Source organism: Oncorhynchus mykiss, chromosome 17 (genome assembly GCF_013265735.2).
Source record: "Oncorhynchus mykiss isolate Arlee chromosome 17, USDA_OmykA_1.1, whole genome shotgun sequence".
In the NCBI taxonomy this organism is placed as follows: Eukaryota; Metazoa; Chordata; class Actinopteri; order Salmoniformes; family Salmonidae; genus Oncorhynchus; species Oncorhynchus mykiss.
The window spans coordinates 58,069,233-58,093,999 of record NC_048581.1 but is presented as its reverse complement, the minus strand read 5'-3'; the positions used below and the strand labels follow the sequence as shown (position 1 = coordinate 58,093,999).

Genomic DNA, 24,767 nt, shown 5'->3' with positions numbered 1-24,767 from the left:
TACATGCTCCAACTTATACAGGTGTCTGTCCCTACTACGTGACTCCTGCCATGTCCGTCTCTTAGCTAGGACAGGCACAATTACGTATTACCATGTTACCTAAGGTTATGGATGAAGCCAGCCATGAAAATGAAATAATAAAAAATAACCATATATATATATATATATACAGTGCATTCGAAAAGTACTCAGACCTCTTGACTTTTAGTTACGTTACAGCCTTATTCTAAAATGGATAAATAAAACATCCTCATCAATCTACACACAATACCCCATAATGACAAAGCGAAAACAGGTTTTTAGAAATGTTTACAAAAGTATTCAGACCCTTTGCTATGAGACTCGAAATTGAGCTCAGATGCATCCTGTTTCTATTGATCATCCTTGAGATGTTTCTACAACTTCATTGGAGTCCACATGTGGTAAATTAAATTGATTGGACATGATTTGGAAAGACACACCTGTCTATATAAGATCCCACAGTTGACAGTGCACGTCAGAGCAAAAACCAAGCCATGGGTTGTCGAAGGAATTGTCCTTAGAGCTCTGACACAGGATTGCGTCTAGGCACAGATCTGGGGAAGGGTAACCAAAACATTACTACAGCATTACAGTGGCTTCCATCATTCTTAAATGGAAGAAGTTTGGAACCACCAAGATTCTTCCTAGAGCTGGCCGCCCGGGCAAACTGAGGAATCGTGGGAGAAGGGCCTTGGTCAGGGAGGTGACCAAGAACCCGAAGGTCACTCTGACAGAGCTCCAGAGATCCTCTGTGGAGATGGGAGAACCTTCCAGAAGGACAACCATCTCTGCAGCACTCCACCAATCAGGCCTTTATGGTAGAGTAGTCAGACGGAAGCCACTCCTAAGTAAAAAGCATGTGACAGCCCACTTGGAGTTTGTCAAAAGGCACCTAAAGGACTCAGACCACGATGAAACCAAGATTGAGCACTTTGGCCTGAATGCCAAGCCTCACGTATAGAGGAACCCTGGCACCATCCCAACGGCGAAGCCTGGTCGTGGTATCATCATGCTGTGGGGGTATTTTTTAGCAGCAGGGACTGGGAGACTAGTCCCATTCAACTTTGAGGCAAAGTTGAATGGAGCAAAGTACTGAGAGATCCTTGATGAAAACCTACTCCAGAGCGCTCAGGTCCTCAGACTTGGGCAAAGTTCACCTTCCAACAGGACAATGACCCTAAGCACACAGCCAAGACAACGCAGGAGTGGCTTCGGGACAAGTCTCGGAATGTCCTAGAGTGGCTGAGACATAGCCCGGACTTGAACCCGATCGGACATCTCTGGAGAGACCTGAAATAGCTGGGCAGCGACGCTCCCCATCCAACTTGACAGAGCTTGAGAGGATCAAATCAAATTGTATTTGTCACATGCGTGAAATACAACCGGTGTAGACCTGACCATGAAATGCTTACTTACAAGCCCTTAACCAACAATGCAGTTAAGAAAATATAGTTATGAAAATATTTACTAAATGAATTTAAAAAAAAAAGTTTTTTTTGTAACACAATAAAATTACAATAATGAGGCTATATACAGGGGGTAGCGGTACCGAGTCAATGTGCGGGGTTAAATGTTAGCCGAGGTAGAGATGAAGGGGAAAAACTCCCAAAATACAGGTGTCCCAAGCTTGTAGCGTCATACCCAAGAATACCCAAGGCTGTAATCGCTGCAGAAGGTGCTTCAAAGTACTGAGTAAATATGCAGAATTTCACACAAACGATTTAATAAATTTTAGAATAAGGCTGTGGCGTAACAAAAATTTGGAAGATGTCAAGGGGTCTGAATAGTTTCCGAAGGCACTGTATATATACAGTACCAGTCAAAAGTTTGGACACACTTACTCATTCAAGGGTTTTTCTTTATTTTTACTATTTTCTACATTGTGGAATAATACTGAAGACATCAAAACTATGAAATAAATCATATGAAATCATGTAACAAAAAAAAGTGTTAAATCAAAATGTATTTTAAATTTGAGATCATTCAATGTAGCCACCCTTTGCCTTGATGACAGCTTTGCACACTCTTGGCATTCTCTCAACCAGCTTCATGAGGTATGCACCTGGAATGCATTTCAATTAACGCATGTGCCCTGTAAAAAGTTAATTTGTGGAATTTATTTCCTTCTTAATGCGTTTGAGCCAATCAGTGTTGTGACAAGGTAGGGGTGGTATACAGAAGATGGTCCTATTTGGTAAAAGATCAAGTCCATATTATGGTAAGAAAAGTTCAAATAAGCAAAAAGAAGCGACAGTCCATCATTACTTTAAGACATTAAGGTTAGTCAATCTGGAAAATGTCAAGAACTTTAAACGTTTCTTCAAGCGCTATGATGAAACTGGCTCTCATGAGCACCGCCACAGGAAAGGAAGACCCAGAGTTACCTCTGCTACAGAGGATAAGTTCAATAGAGTTACCAGCCTCAGAAATCACAGCCCAAAGTAATGTTTCACAGAGTTAAAGTAATAGACATATCTCAACATCAACTGTTCCGAGGAGACTGTGCGTTTTAGGCCTTCATGGTCGAATTGCTGCAAAGAAACCAGTACTAAAGTACACCAATAAGAAGAGACCTGCTTGGGCCAAGAAACACAAGCAATGGACATTAGACCGGTGGAAATATGTCCTTTCATCTGATGAGTGCAAATTTGAGATTTCTGGTTCCAACTGTCGTGTCTTTGTGAGACGCAGAGTAGGTGAACTGATGATCTCCGCATGTGTGGTTCCCACCGTAAAGCATGGAGGAGGAGGTGCTTGCTGGTGACACCGTCTGTGATTTATTTAGAATTCAAGGCATGGCCTTTATTTAGAATTAACCAGCATGGCCACCACAGCATTCTGCAGCAATATACCATCCCATCTGGTTTGCGCTTAGTGGGACTATCTTTTTTCTTTCGACAGGACAATGACCCAACACACCTCCAGGCTGTGTAAGGGCTATTTGACCAAGAAGGAGAGTGATGGAGTGCTGCATCAGATGACCTGGCCTCCACAATCACCTGACCATAACCCAATTGAGATGGTTTGGGATGAGTTGGACAGCAGAGTGAAGGAAAAGCCTACAACAAGTGCTCAGTATATGTGGGAACTCCTTCAAGAATGTTGGAAAAAAATGCCAAGCTGGTTGAGAGAATGCCAAGAGTGTTCAAAGCTGTCAGCACATAAAGGGTGGCTAATTTGAAGAATCTAAAATATTAAATGTATTTACATTTTTTGGTTACTACATGATTCCATATGTGTTATTTCATAGTTTTTATGTCTTCACTATTATTCTACAATGTAGAAATGTAAAAAAATAAGAAAAACCCTTGATTGTGTCCAAACTTTTGACTGGTAGCTTTTACGTGTAGTTGCCTAAAGACGGGACGGCGTGCATTCGTGTGGTTGAGTCCGTTTCTGCGGTAACATGGACTCTTAACAATGTGATGACACTTTGTTGTTCCTTGCTGAAATGTAGAATGTTCATTCAAATGATGTTAACTGATGTGGCTTGTAATGTCAGTTGTGTTGAATCCACAAATCACAGCACTTATTGATGGTTACACTTCTTGCTTTTACTTCCTACTTTAGTCCTATGGGTACACTCGCAATGGCTGCCAATCCACCAAATATACCATCACTGACTTCAATGGGGTCTTTTCGTTTGATTTTTTATGGCAGCACATGCAGTCAGGAGCGGAGAAGAGGAGAACATGTGACAAAAGTATTCAAATCAAATCAAATTTTGTCGCATACACATGGTTAGCAGATGTTAATGCGAGTGTTGCGAAATGCTTGTGCTTCTAGTCCCGACAATGCAGTAATAACCAACGAGTAATCTAACCTAACAATTCCACAACAACTACCTTATACACAGAAGTGTAAAGGGATGAAGAATATGTACATAAAAAATACAGTGGGGCAAAAAAGTATTTAGTCAGTCACCAATTGTGCAAGTTCTCCCACTTAAAAAGATGAGAGAGGCCTGTAATTTTCATCATAGGTACACTTCAACTATGACAGACAAAATTAGGAGAAAAAAATCCAGAAAATCACATTGTAGGATTTTTTTAATGAATTTATTTGCAAATTATGGTGGAAAATGAGTATTTGGTCACCTACAAACAAGCAAGGTTTCTGGCTCTCACAGACCTGTAACTTCTTCTTTAAGAGGCTCCTCTGTCCTCCACTCGTTACCTGTATTAATGGCACCTGTTTGAACTTGTTATCAGTATAAAATACACTTGTCCACAACCTCAAACAGTTACACTCCAAACTCCACTATGGCCAAGACCAAAGAGCTGTCAAAGGACACCAGAAACAAAATTGTAGACCTGCACCAGGCTGGGAAGACCGAATCTGCAATAGGTAAGCAGCTTGGTTTGAAGAAATCAACTGTGGGAGCAATTATTAGGAAATGGAAGACATACAAGACCACTGATAATCTCCCTCGATCTGGGGCTCCACGCAAGATCTCACCCCGTGGGGTCAAAATGATCACAAGAACGGTGAGCAAAAATCCCAGAACCACACAGGGGGACCTAGTGAATGACCTGCAGAGAGCTGGGACCAAAGTAACAAAGCCTACCATCAGTAACACACTACTCCGCCAGGGACTCAAATCCTGCAGTGCCAGACGTGTCCCCTTGCTTAAGCCAGTACATGTCCAGGCCCGTCTGAAGTTTGCTAGAGAGCATTTGGATGATCCAGAAGAAGATTAGGAGAATGGCATATGGTCAGATGAAACCAAAATATAACTTTTTGGTATAAACTCAACTCGTCGTGTTTGGAGGACAAAGAATGCTGAGTTGCATCCAAAGAACACCATACCTACTGTGAAGCATGGGGGTGGAAACATCATGCTTTGGGGCTGTTTTTCTGCAAAGGGACCAGGACGACTGATCCGTGTAAAGGAAATAATGAATGGGGCCATGTATCGTGAGATTTTGAGTGAAAACCTCCTTCCATCAGCAAGGGCATTGAAGATGAAACGTGGCTGGGTCTTTCAGCATGACAATGATCCCAAACACACCGCCCGAGCAACGAAGGAGTGGCTTCGTAAGAAGCATTTCAAGGTCCTGGGGTGGCCTAGCCAGTCTCCAGATCTCAACCCCATAGAAAATCTTTGGAGGGAGTTGAAAGTCCGTGTTGCCCAGCAACAGCCCCAAAGCAACACTGCTCTAGAGGAGATCTGCATGGAGGAATGGGACAAAATACCAGCAACAGTGTGTGAAAACCTTTACTTTGACTTACAGAAAATGTTTGACCTCTGTCAATGCCAAAAAAGGGTATATAACAAAGTATTGAGAAACTTTTGTTATTGACCAAATACTTATTTTCCACCATAATTTGCAAATAAATTCATTCATCTGTCATAGTTAGGCAGTACCTATGATGAAAATTACAGGCCTCATCTTTTTAAGTGGGAGAACTTGCACAATTGGTGGCTGACTAAATACTTTTATTTTTTATTTTCCTCACTCTGTAGTAAAACTTAGCGAAAAAAACAACAGCAAACCCCTATTGTTCGTCAACAGGTAATCCTCAGATCTTTTTGTCTATTTATAGACTGTGTTGAATGAGGGCATCTTTTCCAGCCCTGCGTTCTATCAACACACTGAATCTGCAGTGAATGGCCCCCCTGTACTGTTACTGTATCCCTGCATGCTCTGTTGCATTGGTGTCAGATTTACTGATTCCTGGAACCCTGTCCGACATGGCAGGAAAAGAGTAAGGTAGAGAGAGAATGAGAGAGGAAAGGATAGGGAAGGCCAATTCAGAGAACTGATATACGTTTCACCAAATTAGAATGACTCCCCTTGAACTAGTGTGCTAAAGAAATCAGTCTTGTTTAACCCATTACAATCTAAGCCAGGGGTGGTGGTTCCACTAAGCTATATGGAATTGTTTTAAGAAGGTCATACCAAGGATAAATGCTATTTAATTTGGAATTTTAAGACTCCTTGAAGTATCAAACAACTTTTTTGAAATGTATTATTTGATGAAAATGTGTATTTGGCCTTACTGCTATTAGCTCATACAAATGCATTGAATAACATATTCACTACATGGAACAACAGATAGTCCCCCCAAAAAAATCTAAAGGAAGTGTCTAAACTATCTCCATATATACAGTTGAAGTTGGAAGTTTACATACATCTCAGTTTTTCACGATTCCTGACATTTAATCCTAGTAAAAATGTCCTTTCTTAGGTCAGTTAGGATCACCTCCAGCATCTTCACAAGGTCCTTTGCTGTTGTTCTGGGGTTGATTTGCACTTTTCGCACCAAAGTACATTCATCTCTAGGAGACAGAACGCATCTCCTTCCTGAGCGGTATGGCGGCTGCGTGGTCCCATGGTGTTTATACTTGCGTATTATTGTTTATACAGATGAACGTGGTACCTTTGGAAATTGCTCCCGAGGATGAACCAGACTTGTGGAGGTCTACAAAAAAAAATTCTGAGGTCTTGGCTGATTTCTTTTGATTTTCCATGATGTCAAGCAAAGAGGCACTGAGTTTGAAGGTAGGCCTTGAAATACATCCACAGGTACACCTCCAATTGACTCAAATTATGTCAATTAGCCCATCAGAAGCTTCTAAAGCCATGACATAATTTTCTGGAATTTTCCAAACTGTTTAAAGGCCCCATAAACTTAGTGTATGTAAACTTCTGACTAATTGGAATTGTGATAAGTTAAATAATCTGTATGGAAACAATTGTTGGAAAAAAGTTAGATGTCCTAACCGACTTGCTAAAACTATAGTTGTTTACAATAAATTTGTGGAGCGGTTGAAAAACGAGTTTTAAGGACTCCAACCTACCTAAGTGTATGTAAACTTCCAACTTCAACTGTACTTCCATTCATTCTTTCAACTGGTACCGGGGACCTTCAGACGAGTCTTGTGAGACCTGTGGGCGCACTAGACCACAAAACAACTGACATGTACGTGTTCGTGAGAATCTCGATTTTTGGCATGTCTCATAGTTTGACACCGCTCTGTCGCATTTCACCGCAAATGCGGAAGTGCGACATTGGCAGATACAGTGGATTGTGACGCATCCAATGCAGAATCTCTCTATTTTGTTATTATGCTAATTAGATTTCCACTGACTTGTTTTACATTCTTATTCTGGTCATAGAGCTTCAAGTTCATTTTCTGACATTTTCAAACCACAAAATGTGGAGTCCACGCTGATTTTGGAGTGAACTATCCCTTTACGTGAGTTAAGGGAAAATACCTATTGCCAGCCACTCCACTTCTTCTCAAAAAGCAAAGTAACCATCCCAATGATATGAGGAAGACATCCTAATGATATGAGAAAATGTTGTGGTTTTCCAGGGAAATCTTTAACAGTCTGTCAACCTAACCACAAAACTTCCAGCCCTGCTGTTACCAGGCAACCAAAGTGAACACTAAACAACCACGCTAAACACCATTAATCACTTATTAGTGTCAACGATAAGAAAACAATGATGAAACAATGTGAACAATTAGGTGACACCTTGACAACCCATGACGTTTCTCTTGGTTCTGAAGGACATGGTAAAGGGTTCAGTCAACAGAGGAAAACTCCTTGCTCTCATGTCAAAGTTCCTTCTGAAGCAGCAAGCATTCCAGGCCTCCCACATCAGTTTTCTATTTAAACAGACTGTGGTAATCTACAGGTGTGTTAACATAATCCCAGGTGTAGCTACAGTATGAAGGCTGCTTTCACAGAACCAGAGGGGCCAGACAGATGAGACGCTGCAGCCTCCAGCAAGCATGCCATTGCCAACACCACCAGGCAGGTCTCCACTCAGCAGTTACCAACACACACATAAACACTCAAACACACAGAGACACACAGACTGAAACAGAGACAGATACAAACACATAAGGAAAATCTTCCGATATCAACAATGGCATACTACTTGAATAAAGCAATGAACTAGGCATGCTTTCTAAGTAGTGTTGTAAGTTAAACCGAAACTTCTGTACTTTTTAGATACTGAAAAAAACGGTTCAGTGCTATAATTTTTTTAAACTTTTGGTACTTCTTTCATACAGTATGTGTCTCAGATCTTTACTGATTGAGCGGATCGAGTCTGTCTGCCAGAGCAGCTGATGTCCCCTTATAGCATGAGAGCACCGAGCATGTTCCACTTACTCATTGCTAGCTCTAGCCTAGAGGTCTTCACAGGTTCAAAAAGTTGGACCCGTTCCGAAATGGACCTGGGTCTTTCCCACCCGGACCCAATACGCATAAATACTATTTTAAAATCTAATCTCCAATGTGGAGGCGATTCAAATAATTGAGAAAATAAGTGATGCTAGTGAAGATATGGTAGTGGATACGCCACAGCCTGTAGTAAATGTTTGCTGCCAGACAAAAGATACCCTGTGTGTTAAAAAGATGGATTTTGTTGCGTTCATTGTCACAGTTATAAACTGTACGGCACAAGTCTCAAAGAAGTCGAAAAGGAAGACCCACACTCCAAGGTTCCTCTTGAGCCTGTGTAGGGATCAGATGTCTTGTTAGTTTTTATTTTTTTAACAGAAAAGTTGTTTGATTGATTTTTTGGTCGTTTTCCTTTCCATTAACATATATATCATATACCGAGGTATTTGAAAACAGCCACAAAATGTTTTTTCAATGTCATCAAAACTATTTTTTTCCCCCCCAAGTTTTTCCAATACATTTGAATATTGATTGCAAATGTTTTAGTTATTCCCTGCAGTCAACTTGTGTAATACCTTAGCAGATTGTGTTTTTCATTTCACCTGTCACATCATTTACGCCAGTCACGTGTTTGTTCGTAAATAGCACAACCGGAGCTGGTGAGTCCATGGCGTTCTATTATCTATCGGTGAGTCTCTGTTGTGTGGCGCACATGAGGCGATGAAGTTACACTTATATACAATTCACTACTAAATGTTTGCCATCAGTTATCTTATAATGGCTTTCCGCCAGAAGTCAAAGCTCTGGATGAGTTATTTTCCCCCTGCGCTTTCTACTAACGTTTTTTTTCTCTGTTCGTTTCCCATGTACACATGATGCTCTTCCTTCAGAAAAGCATGCATGACAACTTTGTTCATTTGCACAATTTCTCTCATTCACTTTCATTTATAAATATCCACACTCACAGAACATTACATTCGGTAGCTACTAGCTATGCTTCTAAAACTTTATGAGCTGGATTTTCCTGTTTTTGCAATTCATTTATGTTAATTTTTGCTCATTGGCATTTAGCTAAAAGCGTCTATGTGATTCACTATTAGTTTGTGCAAATTCTATAATGTCGGTAAAACTGTAAATCCCATATGGCAATATGAAAATCTGGATACCGCCCAAGCCTAATACCCATAACATGATGCAGCCACCACTATGCTTGAAAATATGGCGAGTGGTACTCAGCAATATGTTGTATTGGATTTGCCCCAAACATAACACTTTGTATTCAGGACATCAAGTTAACTGCTTTGACACATTTTTTTTGCAATATTACTTTAATGCCTTTTTGCAAACAGGTTCCATGTTTTGGAATATTTATATTCTGTAGAGGCTTACTTATTTTCACTCTGTCAATTAAGTTAGTATTGGGGAGTAACTACAATGTTGTTGATCCATCCTCAGTTTTCTCCTATCACAGCCATTAAACTCTGTTTTAAAGTCACCATTGGCCGTCATGGTGAAATCCCTGAGCGGTTTCCTTCCTCTCTGCAACTAAGTTAGGAAGGACGCCTGTATCTTTGTTGTAACTGGGTGTATTTATACACCCAAGGCTTAATTAATCACTTTACCATGCTCAAAGGGGTATTCAATGTCTGCTTTTTTTTATCCATTTACCATTAGGTGCCCTTCTTTGCGAGGCATTGGAAAACATCCCTGGTCTTTGTGGTTGAATCTGTGTTTGAAATGCACTGCTTGACTAAGGGACCTTACAAATAATTGTGTGGGGTACAGAGATGAGGTAGTTATTCAAAAATCATGTTAAACACTATAATTGCACATAACTTATGTGACTTGTTAAACACATTTTTACTCCTGAATGTATTAGGCTTGCCATAACAAAGGGCTTAAATACTTATTGACCCAAGACTTTTCAGCTTTTATCAATTTGCAAATATGTTGAAAAACATATTTCCACTTTGACATTATGGGGTATTGTGTATAGGCCAGTGATACAACAAACTTAATCCATTTTAAATTCAGGCTGTAACATACCAAAATGTGACTCGTTTCAGGACAAGGCGTATGTTGCACGTCACTACTTCACAGGAGAGGCATTTGAACGTAAACACAAATGCCTTCTGGAACATGTGAACTTTCATGTACCTTAATGACACACTTGTATGCCATCTGTAAATATGACAAAAATTGTTAAATTATTTGGTTAGCCATGGAAAAAGACGGACTTCCCGCTAGCCGTGATTGGCTGAGATAATGGATGGGCTGGACATGCTGAAAGATGAGTTCGGATTGGTCTGCCATGCAGTATGTTTCTGTATACAACATGAGCTGCTCAGTATGTTTAGGTAATAATTTCTACCGCATCTTTTTTGAAAGATGAAGAACTCCAAAAGTGTTGCTAATGCTCTCCACTTTCTGGAGGACGATCGTGCCATGCTGACTCTCTCCGACTCCAAAAATGAATCAGACAATGGGGAAATTCCTGATTTAGGTCAAAACATCTTAATTGAACCAGACATTGTAGAGTCTTCAGAAATAGCGATCAACAGTGTTGTTGTCACGGAAGAAGTTGACCATGCTTTGAAATCAGTGGAATGCCCGATGAAAGCAGAGTATGAAAGTGAAGGAGGGATACAATTCTGGCATTTGATGGCAAATACGCATAGGGAGTCAAAGAGAACACATAGAAAGAAGGCTGTTGTATAAAACACGTATCTACGGATTACATCTTCAAACTAAGGGCAACCTTGGCATCTGTGAAAGAGAGGGAGAAGCGTCCATCCATGTATACAGGTAAGAGAGTCTAGCTAGCTACATTTTCAGATATTAAACATTTTGAATTCTGTCAGAATGTTGTTTTCATTGTAAGATATGGCAGACATATGCCCCCTTTGGAGGGATTGGGTACCCCTAGTAAACTGGAAAAAAATCTGTCAAAAATTGCTAATATATGCATATAATAATTATTATTGGATAGAAAATACTCTAAAGCTTCTAAAACCGTTGGAATTATGTCTGTAAGTATAGCAGAACTCACAGGGCAGGCATTCTTCCAAACTAGTTTTTGTGGTCATGAAAGTTGGAGCAACTTTGACGTCATCGCTTCCCAACCAGTTATGATTCTGGGGAGACTTTCTATGTCTTCCACTAGATGTCCTCATTCAGTAGAGCTTTTAATCGTTCAAATCCCGCGAGAATTGGCCCTATGGGAGTGAAATTAGTGCGTGCCATGAGAAAATATGTTGTGCGTTGTGGCGCGAATTGGTCCCAGCCATTCCTTTGTTCCAGCACTCAAGAGAAGGACAGACGATGACCGATTGAATTGAAATTTGTTTTGTGTGTTTAAAACATCATAAAGCTTGCTTCTGCACTTAGTTTGACCTGTTTAGTCGACATATAATATGTAATTTTGAAGTTTTGATGCGCAACTTTTCCGGACCAGAGGACATTTTGGGTGCATTTCAGCTGATGTTATTAGCAGTAGCTAATACAAAGACGCAAGACTTGAAACCAAACGATGTATTGGGTAAGTATGAAGCCTTCCAGAACATTCTGAACGAAGACCATCGAAGGTAAGGGAATATTTATGCTGAAATCTGTGTTTCTGTTGACTCCAACATTACGGAGAAATGTAGCTTGTATCTGAGCGCCGTCTCAGAATATTGAATAGTGTGCGATTTCTGTAACGTTAAAAAGAAATGTAACAAAGCGACTGCATAAAGAAGCAGTGTATCTTTCTAACTATATGTAGAACATGTATATTTAGTCAAAGTTTATGATGTCTATTTACGTTATCTTGCCGCGCTACCTAGATTTCCTGCGGACATTTTTGAGTAATTTCTGAACATGAACTCAATGTAAATGGACATTTATGGATATAAATGGCATATTATTGAAAATAAAAAAATGTACTGTGTAACATGTCCTATTACTGTCATCTGATGAAGATTTTCAAAAGGTTAGTGAATTATTTATTTTTTAATCCTGCGTTTGTTGATAGCATGTTTTGGCTATTCAAATGAGCTGTGTCTGGTGGTGGTTTGACATAAATATGTACTATGTTTTCGCCGTAAAACATTTTAGAAATCTGACTTGCTGGCTAGATGAACAAGGTGTTTATCTTTCATTTGAGCTATTGGACTTGTTAATGTGTGGAGGTTAAATATTTCTAAGAATATTTTTGCGTTCCATGCGCCACCGTTTCAGCTGAACGTGGGAGGGTTGAGTCCCAAATGGGAACCAATATCTTTAACAAGTTAAAGCGTAGTGTTAGCTAGCTAGCTAACTAGCTGGCTCGCTAGTTAAATTTCTGTGTATGAAATGTGTAGTAATATTATTTGTATCTCAGAAATCATTGCTAGTTATTGCCTAATGTTAGCTAGCTAACATTGAACCTAGTTGGTTAGCTTTAGCTACCTACAGATTCATGCATGATGGCCAGCTATGACAGTCACTTTGTATTGCTAGTAGTATGGGTTGGGATTATTGCCACATTCAAAACAACTGGGAACTGACTTCCAACTCCAGTGCTTTTAAGACAACTGGAAACTTGAGAAAAAAAACTATCTCCAACTGAAAAATCATTTTGAACAGTCAAACAACTCAGAATTCCAATTTGGGAGCCCCGACTTTCTGACCCGAAGACCACTGATTTCACGATTTGACCTTGTATTTTTCCAAGTTCCCAGTTGTCTTGAAAGCACCATTAGGTTCATTGTTTAGCTAGCTAGCTAGCTACAGGTCTAAACAAAATACTATTTGACAGATGATTACAAAACCCACCAAGTTAGCCGGGTGTGATTACAGTCATCAATTGTATTTCATGAACATGTGTACATGGTGACCCATCCACAATAATGACCCACCCACTTAGTTAGATGTGGCTGGGAGGTGGTTATAGCATTTCTTTCACATGACCCATCAATTTAGACAACTAATATTTATAAAATATTTATAAAATATTTATCTGGACACTTTCAATTTGTGATATTGCTACTATGCAAGTAACCATTTCACTGTACCATTTACATCTTCTGTATCCTGCATCTGACAAATAAACTTTGATTTTATTTCATATAGTGTGTGTTTACCAGAGACGGTAATGTGATGAACAACATGACCTGCACCAAAGTCAGATTAGGATATAGGCCAAAGACTAGATAACGTGTGTTTTTGCTTCTACTTTCACCACTTTTAGTCTTGACATCTTTGGTTGTTTACTACACTACCTTACTCCGTTTAGCGCATGGCCTCACATGTGAATCGTTAAAAAGATGGGTCGGGCTTAAGAGGGTGTGAACGATGCTGAATGGGTGTAGAAGAGCTCTCCAGTAGGTGTACCAAAACATTCAAGGGCCAATTCAATTTTCTCAAAAGTGGGGTTACAAGTTTAGCAACTTTCAAAGCAGAATTACTTTCCCGTTGTTCCTCAACTGCAGTGTATGATATACCATTTTCTAGCTCGGAGTCTCTACTTTTATCCAATGTCAAAAACACCATTGAAAACGTTGCTACATAGGACCGAATCGAGATGGTCGTTCACAGATGTGGAAAAAGAGGTGTGAATACTTTCTGAAGGCACTGTAGTTAGATTGCTAAAAGCAAAGTCAAATTGATTGCATGATTGTATAATTTAATCATTAATGCATACATGGCTGTCTCTGAAAAATGGACTTCAAACATTTAAAATGTCATGATATTGAACTCAAAAGATCCGTCTGGATCAAGTGCCATTTTGAAGTGATATCGTTATGATATCGGGTACCGTGATGGTAGCGAGTATCATGATACTAAACCTTGTTACCAGTAAATATTCTGGTACCGTGACAACACTAATTCTAAGTGGTATGCTAGTATGGACATTGGAACGTAATCATACCCTCTCTTTCTTCATACAAAGGTTGTTTATTCATAGTCATACACAATTTAAATAATATGTATGTTGAGAAGATGAGGTGTAACATAATCACTACAAGAAGATCATGTGAATAACATTAATTCAGTATGTAGCCTAGAAGACAACAGGCAAGACCAGGTCCTTACCGTCCCGGTGACCCTGACGTCATGGAGACGCCCCCACTCGTCCTCGTGGCTGTCAACCATCATTAGTCCGTCCTCCTCCATCCCCCACTCAGCCTGCAGATCCAGCTGCACCTCCTCCCCCAAGGAGTGCATCCCCACGGCCGGGTAGAGTGCCTCTGGAGACCCTGGGACCACGACCGTGCCCACCTGGACGCAAATACAATGTTACTATGTCCGATGGGTGACAGATAGATGGCGTCTGGACCAGTCCAGGACCATTGAGTACTAGACCCAGTCTAAGACCAAAGCATTGATCCTGACTGCACACGAGGTCTCACGAGTAAGACTACGAAATTAAGACTCAATCTCTGTGGCCCAATCTGCATTCATGGCATATGGAGGCGTTACATATCATAGAAAATATAAATACCAGACGAAAGTAGGGTAATCTTTCTCCAATTACAGCAATATCTTGATTGTATGTTGTAGGCCTACAGGTGTGTGGAAAAGAATAAGACTAAGAGCTTACTTCTTTTCCGTTCTTGGTGAAGAGGACTGTTGTTCGTCCATCCTCCAACGACTCTAGGTAGATCCCACAGCCGATACGATCGCCACGGTTACATTTGGGCCCAAATTGCTGTCCAACAGTGTTCCCATTGTACAGCCTGTTGAATGGCAGAGAGGTGAGATGTGAGCGTGCTGGCTGAGCAACAGCTGGCAGACTACTAAAGGAAACACCAACATAAAGTGTCTAGGGGGTTGGCCCACCACGGGCCGCCAGAACAGCTTCAATGTGCCTTGGCATGAATTCTACAAGTATCTGATGCTCTACTGGAGGTACTTGACACCATTCTTCCACAAGAAATTCCATAATTTTGTGTTTTGTTGATGGCAGTGGAAAATGCTGTCTCAGGCGCCATTCCAGAATCTCCCATAAGTGTTCAATTGGGTTGAGATCTGGTGACTGAGACAGAAACACACACACACACACACACTTTAAACTTCCTATGCTCCTTTGAACCCATCTTTCAATGTCACTGAAATCTCTTCTTCTAGCCATGGTAGCCAAAATAATTGTCAACTGGCATTTTATACATGACCCTAAGCACGATGGGATGTTTTATTGCTTAATTAACTCAGGAACCATACCTGTGTGGATGCACCTGCTTTCAATATACTTTGTATCCATGATTTGTTTCCTTCCTTTATTTTGGCAGTTACCTGTAGGTCTCACATACTTCAACCTTCACAACAGTAGACAAAGTAGTAGAACTGAGACGATAAACCAAAAATGATCGACACCGACCATACCAATCACTTATCGCAGGCATTTTGCTGATATTGTCATCACCATAAGTAGCCTACACTAGAGAAATGTGAAGTTTGAAATGAAATAAGTTAGCTAAATGTGTGATTGTTAATGGGACAATTGATAGTTATAACCATAATTAATAGTATTAGTAGTTTAAAGGATAAAAAAAAGTGGTGCACATTAATGTTACAAACGTTTTGTTCTATTTATCGTTATCGCATCAATTCAAGCAATTTATCACGATTTGGATTTTTGTCTGTATTGCCGCCCAGCTCTACCAAGCAGTGTTTCTCAACTTAGGTTGAATGTTCGTAAAGTGGTGCTGTGGACCGTTCAAAATAAATCTGTTGAGGAACATTAGGCCTATTTCTCTATTCCCTTCTAGAACATACCATTGAAATTATCTCTATGCATTCTAAAGCAAACTGATGCTAGAATGTTAAGGTAGGCCTTAATTCAAAACTTTACAAATAAGAGATTTTAGAGTATGTACGGGATACACATGGTATACACCGTCCAATGAATTCCTTACTTGTAGGTTCCTTCTCGACAACGCAATAACAATAAGAAACAAGGCAAAAGTAAACATTTTGTCCCCAATTAGTTATGCAGAACCCCCACTTGGGCCAATTGAGATCGCGTGTAACTAACACATTTCAGTTAATTACTATAGCTCCCGGCTTGGACCAATCAGTAAAAACTTGCAAGACACATCATTCCCCCAAGGTTTCATCTAACTCTGACCTTCAAACTCGACCCAGTGCTGTCTGAAATATTGAGTGTGACTAACGGACAAATGAACGGACAGACGAAGACAGATCCACAGTCCCTTCCCCGGTTTCATAATGGGGGACAATAATACAAGATAGGAATACAAACATAAAGTAAATGGCTCAGTAGAATAGAATAAACATGTTAGTATAATACAGGAAGGTACAATTTATAGCCCAATATTTACACGTGTTTTGGGGAAGGGGGTTTGGGGAAAGGTGTTGAAATTGTGCAGTATTTACCAATCATAATAAGAGTCTGGTAGCTGCAGTAGTGATGCGTGTGTAGGTTGAATGTGTGTGTGTGTGTGTGTGGGGGGGGGGGGGGGGGGGGGGTGAGTGAGTGAGTGCATGTTTGCTAAGGTGCGGAGAAGCAGAGCAGGTGGTCAGTCCAGTTCAAGTGTTCAGCAGTCTGATGGCTTGTAGATAAAAACTGTCTCTGAGCCTGTTGATATCAGACCTCATGCTCTGATACCATCTGCCCAACGGTAAGGTAGAAATCAGCTCGTGGCGGGGGTGTGTGGGGTCCTTGATGATGCTGCGGGCCTTCCTCAGGCACCGTTTCGGGTAGATGTCCTGGATTATTTATTTATTTAACTAGGCAAGTCAGTTAAGAACAAATTCTTATTTAGAATGACGACCTACCCCAGCCAAACCCGGACGACACAGGGCCAATTGTACGCAGCCCTATGGGACTCCCAATCACGGTCGGATGTGATGCAGCCTGGATTCGAACCAGGTACTGCAGTGACGCCTCTTGCACTGAGATGCAGTGTCTTAGACCACTGTGCAACTTGGGAGCCCGGGAGCACAGTGGGTGGGAACAGGGCCCCAGTGATGTACTGTGTCGTCTTCACCACCCGCAAGAGGGTCTTGCAGTCGTGGACAATGCAATTCCCATATCAGGCCGTGATGCAACCAGTCAGGACGCTCTCGATGCTGCAGAGTTAGTATTTGGAGAGGACCCAGGGTGACATTCCAAATTTCTTCAGCCGCCGTAGGAAGTAGAGACGCTGTTGTACCCTCTTGACAAGACTGGTGGTGTTGTTGGTCCATGACAAGTCCTCGGTGATGTGGACGCCGAGGAACTTAACTGTTAACTCTCTCTACTGCAGTCCCGTTGTTGTGGATTGGAGCATGTTCCCTCCTCTGCTTCCTGAAGTCAACAATCAGCTCCTTTGTTTTGATGCCATTGGGGGAGAGGTACCACAATGCCAGTTCATTTTGCTCATTTTAAATATTTATTGGAGCATTTATTTTTGTATTGCTTGTAACTGTTTCGGGTAATGCAAGTTCTTGTGCTGTTAGTAGAATAACCTGTGTGTAAATGAAAACTGTTGCTGTATTTTTTTATTGTCTGTGATCGTTTTGTTTGTCTTGTTTTAGTTTTTTTATCATTGTAACTAAACTGTATGTGTAAACATGTATACGCAGGGCCCAGCTGTAAAAGAGACATTGGTCTCAGTCTGTGTTTCTTGTTGAAATAAAGGTATAATAATAATAATAATAATAATAATAATAATAATAGAAGAGGCCTGAGGACACACCCCTGGGGGGCCCCTCTGTTAAGAGTCAGTGTGGAGGAGGTGGTATCGAGGGTAGAATATGTTAAGCTCGTCTGGTAGGGAGGCTTCGATGGGCACCACACAGCTGGATTTGCCTTTGTAGTCTGTGATAGTCTCTTGTTCGTGCCACATGCATCGTGAGTCTGATTTGTCGAACATCAATTAAAGTTAAATTCAATTAACTTACTTGCCATCATCAGCGTGGTAGGCCACTGAGTGCGGGAGCCAGCCAGGCTGATGGTCCAGCTTGTAGTATTGAGGCACCAGGCCAACAGCAATCATCCCCCTCACCCCTGTGTCAACGATGGTCACCTGAAAACATCACAGACCACTTCACTTAAAAACCATAGCATGAGCAAGAGGTCCTAACATGCTCAAAAGTTCATATTTCCCTGTGGGGGTGGCAGTCAGACAGCTGTTCACGAGCAACCTGCAACTACACACTTTCCTACCAACAGCAATTAATTATGACATCATACCTGAGGGCCGCTTAAGTAGAAGAAGTGCAATCAGAACACTGAAAGATCGAGAGGGCTGAAAAGGGGAAACCATTAAGTCCTTCCCCATGACCTCACTAGCACGGCCCCTGGAATACGCAGCAGTCTGTTTCTCTGTATCACATTCTTAATCCCTTTCAGAGCTCCTTAATCCTCAGTCATACTGGTATGGGCTGCGTCACAAATGGCACCTATGGGCCCTAGTCAAAAGTAGTGCACTCTAAAAGGAATAGGGTGCCATTTGGGACATAAAGACACTTGAACTGAGATGGACACAGGTCTGCTGATGATCGACTGAGGTGACAACTGACTGATAGGTGGTTGGGAAAGCACCCCCTGCCCACTGCTAAATGGTCTTGCAGTTACATGATTGATTAATAAAATCTGTGTTTTGGCAATGATCATCCTGAAAACGGGAATATTTCAGTGCATGTGTCAAAAAGTAGATAAGACAATAAGAAAAATAATTACATGGCTTCAGTCTTCTGTTTCCATAAACAAGGTTGTGTTTAATTCACTCTAAGGTGTGTCCGTTAATGAAAAGCGGGATATGATTTCCCTTCCATGAAAGTTAAAGCAGGAGCGGGCGTTCAGTCAGACACTCATTATGTCTGCCCAGTCAATCCTCCAACGCCATAGTGTGCATCCCAAATGGCACGCTATTCCCCTATATAGTGGACTACTATGGGCACTAGTCAAGAGTAGTGCATTATAAAGGGAATAGTGTGCCATTTGGGACTCACATATGGACACCAGCAGGACTCCTTCAGGAATCACTCTACTTACCCACTCACTGCCCTGGCATAGCATACAGTAGGCTCAGGAAGCCAACACTAAACACCAGAACCAGACCTCTCCCTATCCCAGAATGTACAGCCAAGTCCTCCTTTCCTGAGCTTTACCAAAACCCAGGATGCTTTTTTACGAGTCTGCTGTCTTTATGATTTAGTCTGGAGGGACTCCTATTAAAAAAAGGTACTGGTGAATAACTGGGGAGTTATGTTACACACTGCATACTTTTACACTGGAAAAACGACCATGTTTGATCCATTTGTCAGATCATTTGTTTAAAAAAAAAAGAAGGGTCCAAAAATAACAGTTTGGGTTGGTCTGAAAACTATTTTTACTTAAATGTGTCAGCTAAATTTAGCAGCTGTGCAGTTCTCTGAGGGCAGACAGCAGTTAATCTACAGGGTGTGACTGGCGATGGGCTCAGAATTACGATGCTCTTGACTTGAACTGTCAAAAGACTCGCCTATACAACAGTAGGCAACAGTGTGGGAACAACAGGGTACAACAGTGTGGGAACATAATAGAGGCAAGAGACATCTTGACTTGACAACTTGTGTGATATGTCTGTCAAATTTGATTAATAGCTTGGTAATGTTAAATAAATGGACGAAAATTAACTACAAGACCACCAGTGCCTGAGTCAGGGATACCTAACTAAATCTGTATTGGAGCTTACCTCAAAGTAGCAGTTTCCTTTGGATAATGGCCTTGGAGCCACGTAGCAGCCAACCTCATCCGAGTTCCCTTGGTAACTGTAAAAGAATTTCAGAAATGACTTTATATTAATCGTATCGTATTTGCAAAAGTATTTGAAAGTATGCAACGAACATACAAGCGTATGCTACACAGCATACAGTAGTTTTTTAACTTGTGGATGGTACTGGTCATCCAAGACAGTGAGAGGCTAGGAGGACAGTGTGAAAGACAGTATGAGTCTAAAAGTAAACAATCTAGGGGTCGTATCCACAAAGCAAGTAGAAAATGAGTCATAAGTGCTGAGAATATACATTTTACTCTTACTCTTATGGGTAAAAATTGAAAACTATTGCCAAAGCCTCTTTAGTCCCTCCTAGTCAACATATATTTAGGAGACCTCATGAGCTGTCCTAACCAGTTAAGAATTACCAGCAGGTGTCTTGATAATAGAAAAATGCAGTGAGTCAGTGGTTCCTGCACCACATGAAATTGCAGTTGTTAAAGTTGCACTATGCAAAAATCGCTCTGCCATTTCCTGTTTGCTAATACTCTAATAGTTCGCCTAATTTCAGTTTATGTGACAAAAGAAGCTAGTATACCATTATACCATCTAAACAGCTCTGAAATATATTTTCCATAACCAAAAATATTGTTGTTTCTGCTGTTTGAAGCTGGTGTACAAAACCGAAAGTAAAAGACTCAAAAACAAATCTTAAATGGGAAGCATAGAAATAGCTCGCATAGAACAGATCTATTCTGCACGCATATAAATTTGGCAATTGAAAGCATCTAGGGTTTTAGCCAGCTGATCCGACACCCTATGCTTGGCTACAGTTAACCCAAAAAATGTATTAAGAAACTGCGGGCCGGCGCAAGATATGGCTTGGAAAACGTACCTCAATCCAGGGATGAGAAATGTGTAGGGATGAGAAATGTGTAGTGCAGCTGTAAGCAAGTGTAAGGTGTTGGAAGAGCTGGCTTATGTTAACTTTGATTGTTTTCAATGAAAATGATAGACTTTTCAAAAGTATACAATGTTGTATGCAACATTATCGTCGAGTGACTTGATACCTACTTTGCAAAAGCTATTTAGAGATGTTAAACGGGATTGCGAGTGTGTTGATATAACGATTATATTGTTAAAATTCTGCTTTTAACAACCATCAGGATTGGTTAAAAAAAAATATATATATATATATATATATATATATATTAAGCAATAATTAATAGTAGGCCTAGGCAAAGTGATCGTGTCAGGCGAAAATGATATCAAACGTTTTACCATTTCAACATTTGATGTACAGTCCCATTCACAGCTGGCGATGCCTCATGGTTATTCCCCATCATTTGCAACCATGTCAATAAGTGTCATCACTATCTTTCCTTTGCGGTACCTCAAACTGTCGTGATTGTGATTACCAGCTGAGATAAACTTTTATGAGTGGATTTTACTCCTGGTTAAGAGTATGTCTGAGCAGTGTCTTAACATCAACCTAAGCTGGGAGCTTTTTAAGTCTTAAAATAGGTTTTAACAGGATTCCTAGGACATTTTATGAGATGCTTTGAGGATACAGCCTAGGACCCAGGACAAACAAACACACCTGAGTCAGCTCATCGAGGACTTGAATCCGGTGTTACTACTTGGCTGCAACAAAAGACTTCACTCACAGTGGGCTTGTTTGGCTTCGACTGCCTTGCAGTCATCGACTGCCTGATCTACAATTCACCTTGAATAATAACTACCTATTATTATTTGCAGATCAGTCAGTCACAATTTACCCACATTGCATCAAAGATTTGATGTTCTCGAAGAAGGCCACCATGCCTGTGGGTCCCCAGAACCAAGAATAGAGATATTATGACGCATCTGACTGTTCTTTCTCTTTACATTCCTTGGTTCTGTGGACAGGGCCACAGGGTGGCTGTGTTTGAGAATATTAGGGTCGTGATTCATTGTGGGTAAATTGTGTCTGACTGACTGATCTGGGCCCGGTTTCCAAAAAGCATCTTCAGGATAAGTTAATCGTTAGAACCTTCGTAGGAGCATTGTTAAATCTCTGAGCTTATTCCCAAAACCATCGTTATTAACGTTGCACTTGAAATAACTCTTAATCTAAAGCCTGCCTCAGACCCCTCGTAGAACAGCTAAGTGCGTCGCTACATGCTTTTTTGCCTTTATACACAGACGATCTCCGCTAAACATTGATACACCATGTGATTCTATCTCTCTTTGACCGCTGCTAACGTCAGAACAAAGTTGACAATAAATAAACAGCTGCCAAGGTCTTTGCAAATGATACAAACAAGGGACGTATAAAAAGATGCTTCAAATGAAAACCAAGATGACTGCATTTAAACAGTAGGCTATAGGCCTATTTCAATCATATTGAAATACGTTTCATGTTCAATCGAATTATATTTACTACTTGTAGGATACAGTCTGTAATTCCTCTCTCTCTCTCTCTCTATATATATATAGATATATATATAGATATATATATATATATATATATATATATATATATATATATATATATATATATGTATTTGTCTCAATATATATGCTGTAATACCAACTGAATTTCGCTCTGGTAAAAGTAGCCTCTCATGTGCATTTTACCAGTAAGCCTATAGTCACGAGTCTTCTCATGTACCCCCAGGGGTCCTAGTACCTCTGGTTGGGAATCACTGGCCTAACGTGTGCAATGATGTGCCAAATCAGTGATTTTGTGAATTTGCATTGGTTAAGCATTAGAATAAGCTGCCTCAATATTTGCAGCTGTAAGTTGTAATAGGAGCTGATCCGTTTTCAGTATTGTGAATGTTAAGGTAAGATTTTAATGGATAAAGCTGATCCGAGAGCAGCGCTCCCTTTCTTTCGATTCTATCAGTATCAACACATGCTCCAACAACGCACTTAGCGACCGTTCTCTCTGTGTGGTGTTTTTGGAAATGCATTTTACATCTTCTGCCATTGTTGGGAAGCCAGGCTCTGACTGTTCCGTCTCTTTACATTCCCTGCCCAGAACCAGGATAGAGGAACACTGTTTTGGCTAGTGTCATTATATATTATTATGTATGAATGTTGCTGTTTATATGTTTATACACTAGGTATATTGATCTTATCTGACTTACCACAACTGATATTTCTTCTGGAAAATAAATAAAATTCAACCCCTCATTCATCATCCTACATTTGACGGTTTTCATCCCCACCTTAGCACGTCTCCGTCTCTCAGCATCCTCTTGAACCGCTCACGGTACCGCACAGCCCCTACCTCGCGAATCTCCCGGATCCTCCGTCTCCAGTTCAGAAAACGGTAATGGAGGTTGATGTCGTCCATCGCTTACCTGAGGACAGAAACAGGAACCTTGAGGTGTTGATCCTCTACCCTACTCTCATATAATTTTTTGAAATGGCAGCTGCATATGAATAGCAGGCTGAATAGTTATGGACTAGGATGTCGGTTTTGCATTTGTTTGGTTCAGTTGGGTCGAACTAAAAAATATTTAAAATGCCCAAAGTAGCTTGTACGAGGGTGTCAAATAATAGCATGTAATGTACGGCGTATTACCTAATTAATACACAATATACCTAGTTAGTTAGCAATTTAAGAACATATCAAATGTTAATAGTCTAGAGCGAACTAGCCAGCTATCTAGCTCCAGCTGCCAACACCTGTAGGGAAATAAAAACTGTTAGCTACTGTAGCTGTAGGTTAACGTTAGCTAGCTATCCACATCAAGCACTTCTCAACCACACATACAGTGAGGAAGAGTTCTGTCCGTACGCAGGACATCCTCTCACACGCCCGGTAACTTTTTGTTTATTTATAAAACACACACCGACTAAAAGTTGCACACCTTATTGTTAAGCTACTGTCTTTCATCTGTGGCCAAATTCCTTGTTGTTTACAAATTTCCCGTACGTGCTCTCCAGCTCCATCAAAACAAATTCCACTGAGTGCAAATGGCGCGTTCTAATGACATCATGACACAAATAACATTGTTTCCGGCAATCTATAAAGTACTCTACTGTAGCTGTTTATTTTAGGCTATAGGCTATTTTCCAAAGAGCATTATTATTTAAATTGAGTTGGCTACACTTGACAGGATTTAAATTAAACTTGTGTGTGAGTGAGCAAGATAGAATTTGAGATGACAGTAAAATAATAAAGGAGCCTAATTATGGGGCGGAGCCGTGTCTTTTTTTTTAGAAGGATGAATCCTGAGTTTTGGGGTGGGTTACTAATTGTTAGGTGTGGAAAGGGAGGGCTTCCATAGCTAAAAAAAAAACATAAAAATACATCTTGATTGTGAAACATTTGAACCGAACAGCGTTCGGATCGTGAACTGGGAATACAGGACTGACAGCAAATGTTTCTTGCTTTTACATATTCGTTGCCAGATTGGCTTCAGCATTAAACAGCAGTGTTTTTCCCCTTAATTTTTCTAAAATAAGTCATTTTTAAAGAGGTGGTCCTCCTACAAAATTCTTCACTAGTCCATTATCATGACACACACACACACACACACAGAGGAATGCATTTCCTGTCATGGAAGAATTAATCATGTTTGGCTTAGTCAGCCAAAGTCCCCTATGTTAAGTGGCACTCCGGCACCCTCTCCGTCAATGTCTGTCTGATCAAAGTCTGAACGTGCACTTTTACGTCATCAAGCTACTCTTTTGTGTTCATTATTTGTTATTTTTAACTAAGCCATGGCAACTGCAAATGCAAACATTCCATTTAATGGGGTCATTAAACTTTGGATGTGAGTGACTAATGCCTTGATTAGAATTCCTTTGGTGTTTGACTGTACATTCCAAAGTTTCAAAGACGTTAGCCCACGTTTTAAACAGCTCAGGTGTTCAGTCGTAAAGGAATAGGATTTAGACCAGTGCCTGATGCAACGGTTTAACAAGATTGCTGTTGGAA

At 40.6% G+C, this 24,767-nt stretch overlaps 1 protein-coding gene across 2 annotated transcripts in view; it reads right to left on the bottom strand.

Moving 5' to 3' along the window:
* Positions 1-23,935, bottom strand: part of LOC110494218 (SPRY domain-containing protein 3) — a 58,878-nt gene extending 34,943 nt beyond the window's left edge. The window contains exons 1-6 of one of the 2 annotated variants that reach the window (XR_002469238.2): positions 23,695-23,935; positions 23,047-23,181; positions 19,811-19,886; positions 18,033-18,157; positions 14,728-14,863; positions 14,220-14,405 (exon numbers count right to left, since the gene is read on the bottom strand). Coding sequence is in view for 1 of the 2 variants with exons in the window: in XM_021569059.2 (XP_021424734.1) it covers positions 14,220-14,405; positions 14,728-14,863; positions 18,033-18,157; positions 19,811-19,886; positions 23,047-23,174 (651 nt within the window). In the remaining variant the exon portion in view is untranslated. The remainder of the gene's footprint in view (positions 1-14,219; positions 14,406-14,727; positions 14,864-18,032; positions 18,158-19,810; positions 19,887-23,046; positions 23,182-23,694) is intronic. The other variant, XM_021569059.2, reaches the window with a different exon arrangement.
* Between the last annotated feature and the right edge of the window lie 832 nt (positions 23,936-24,767).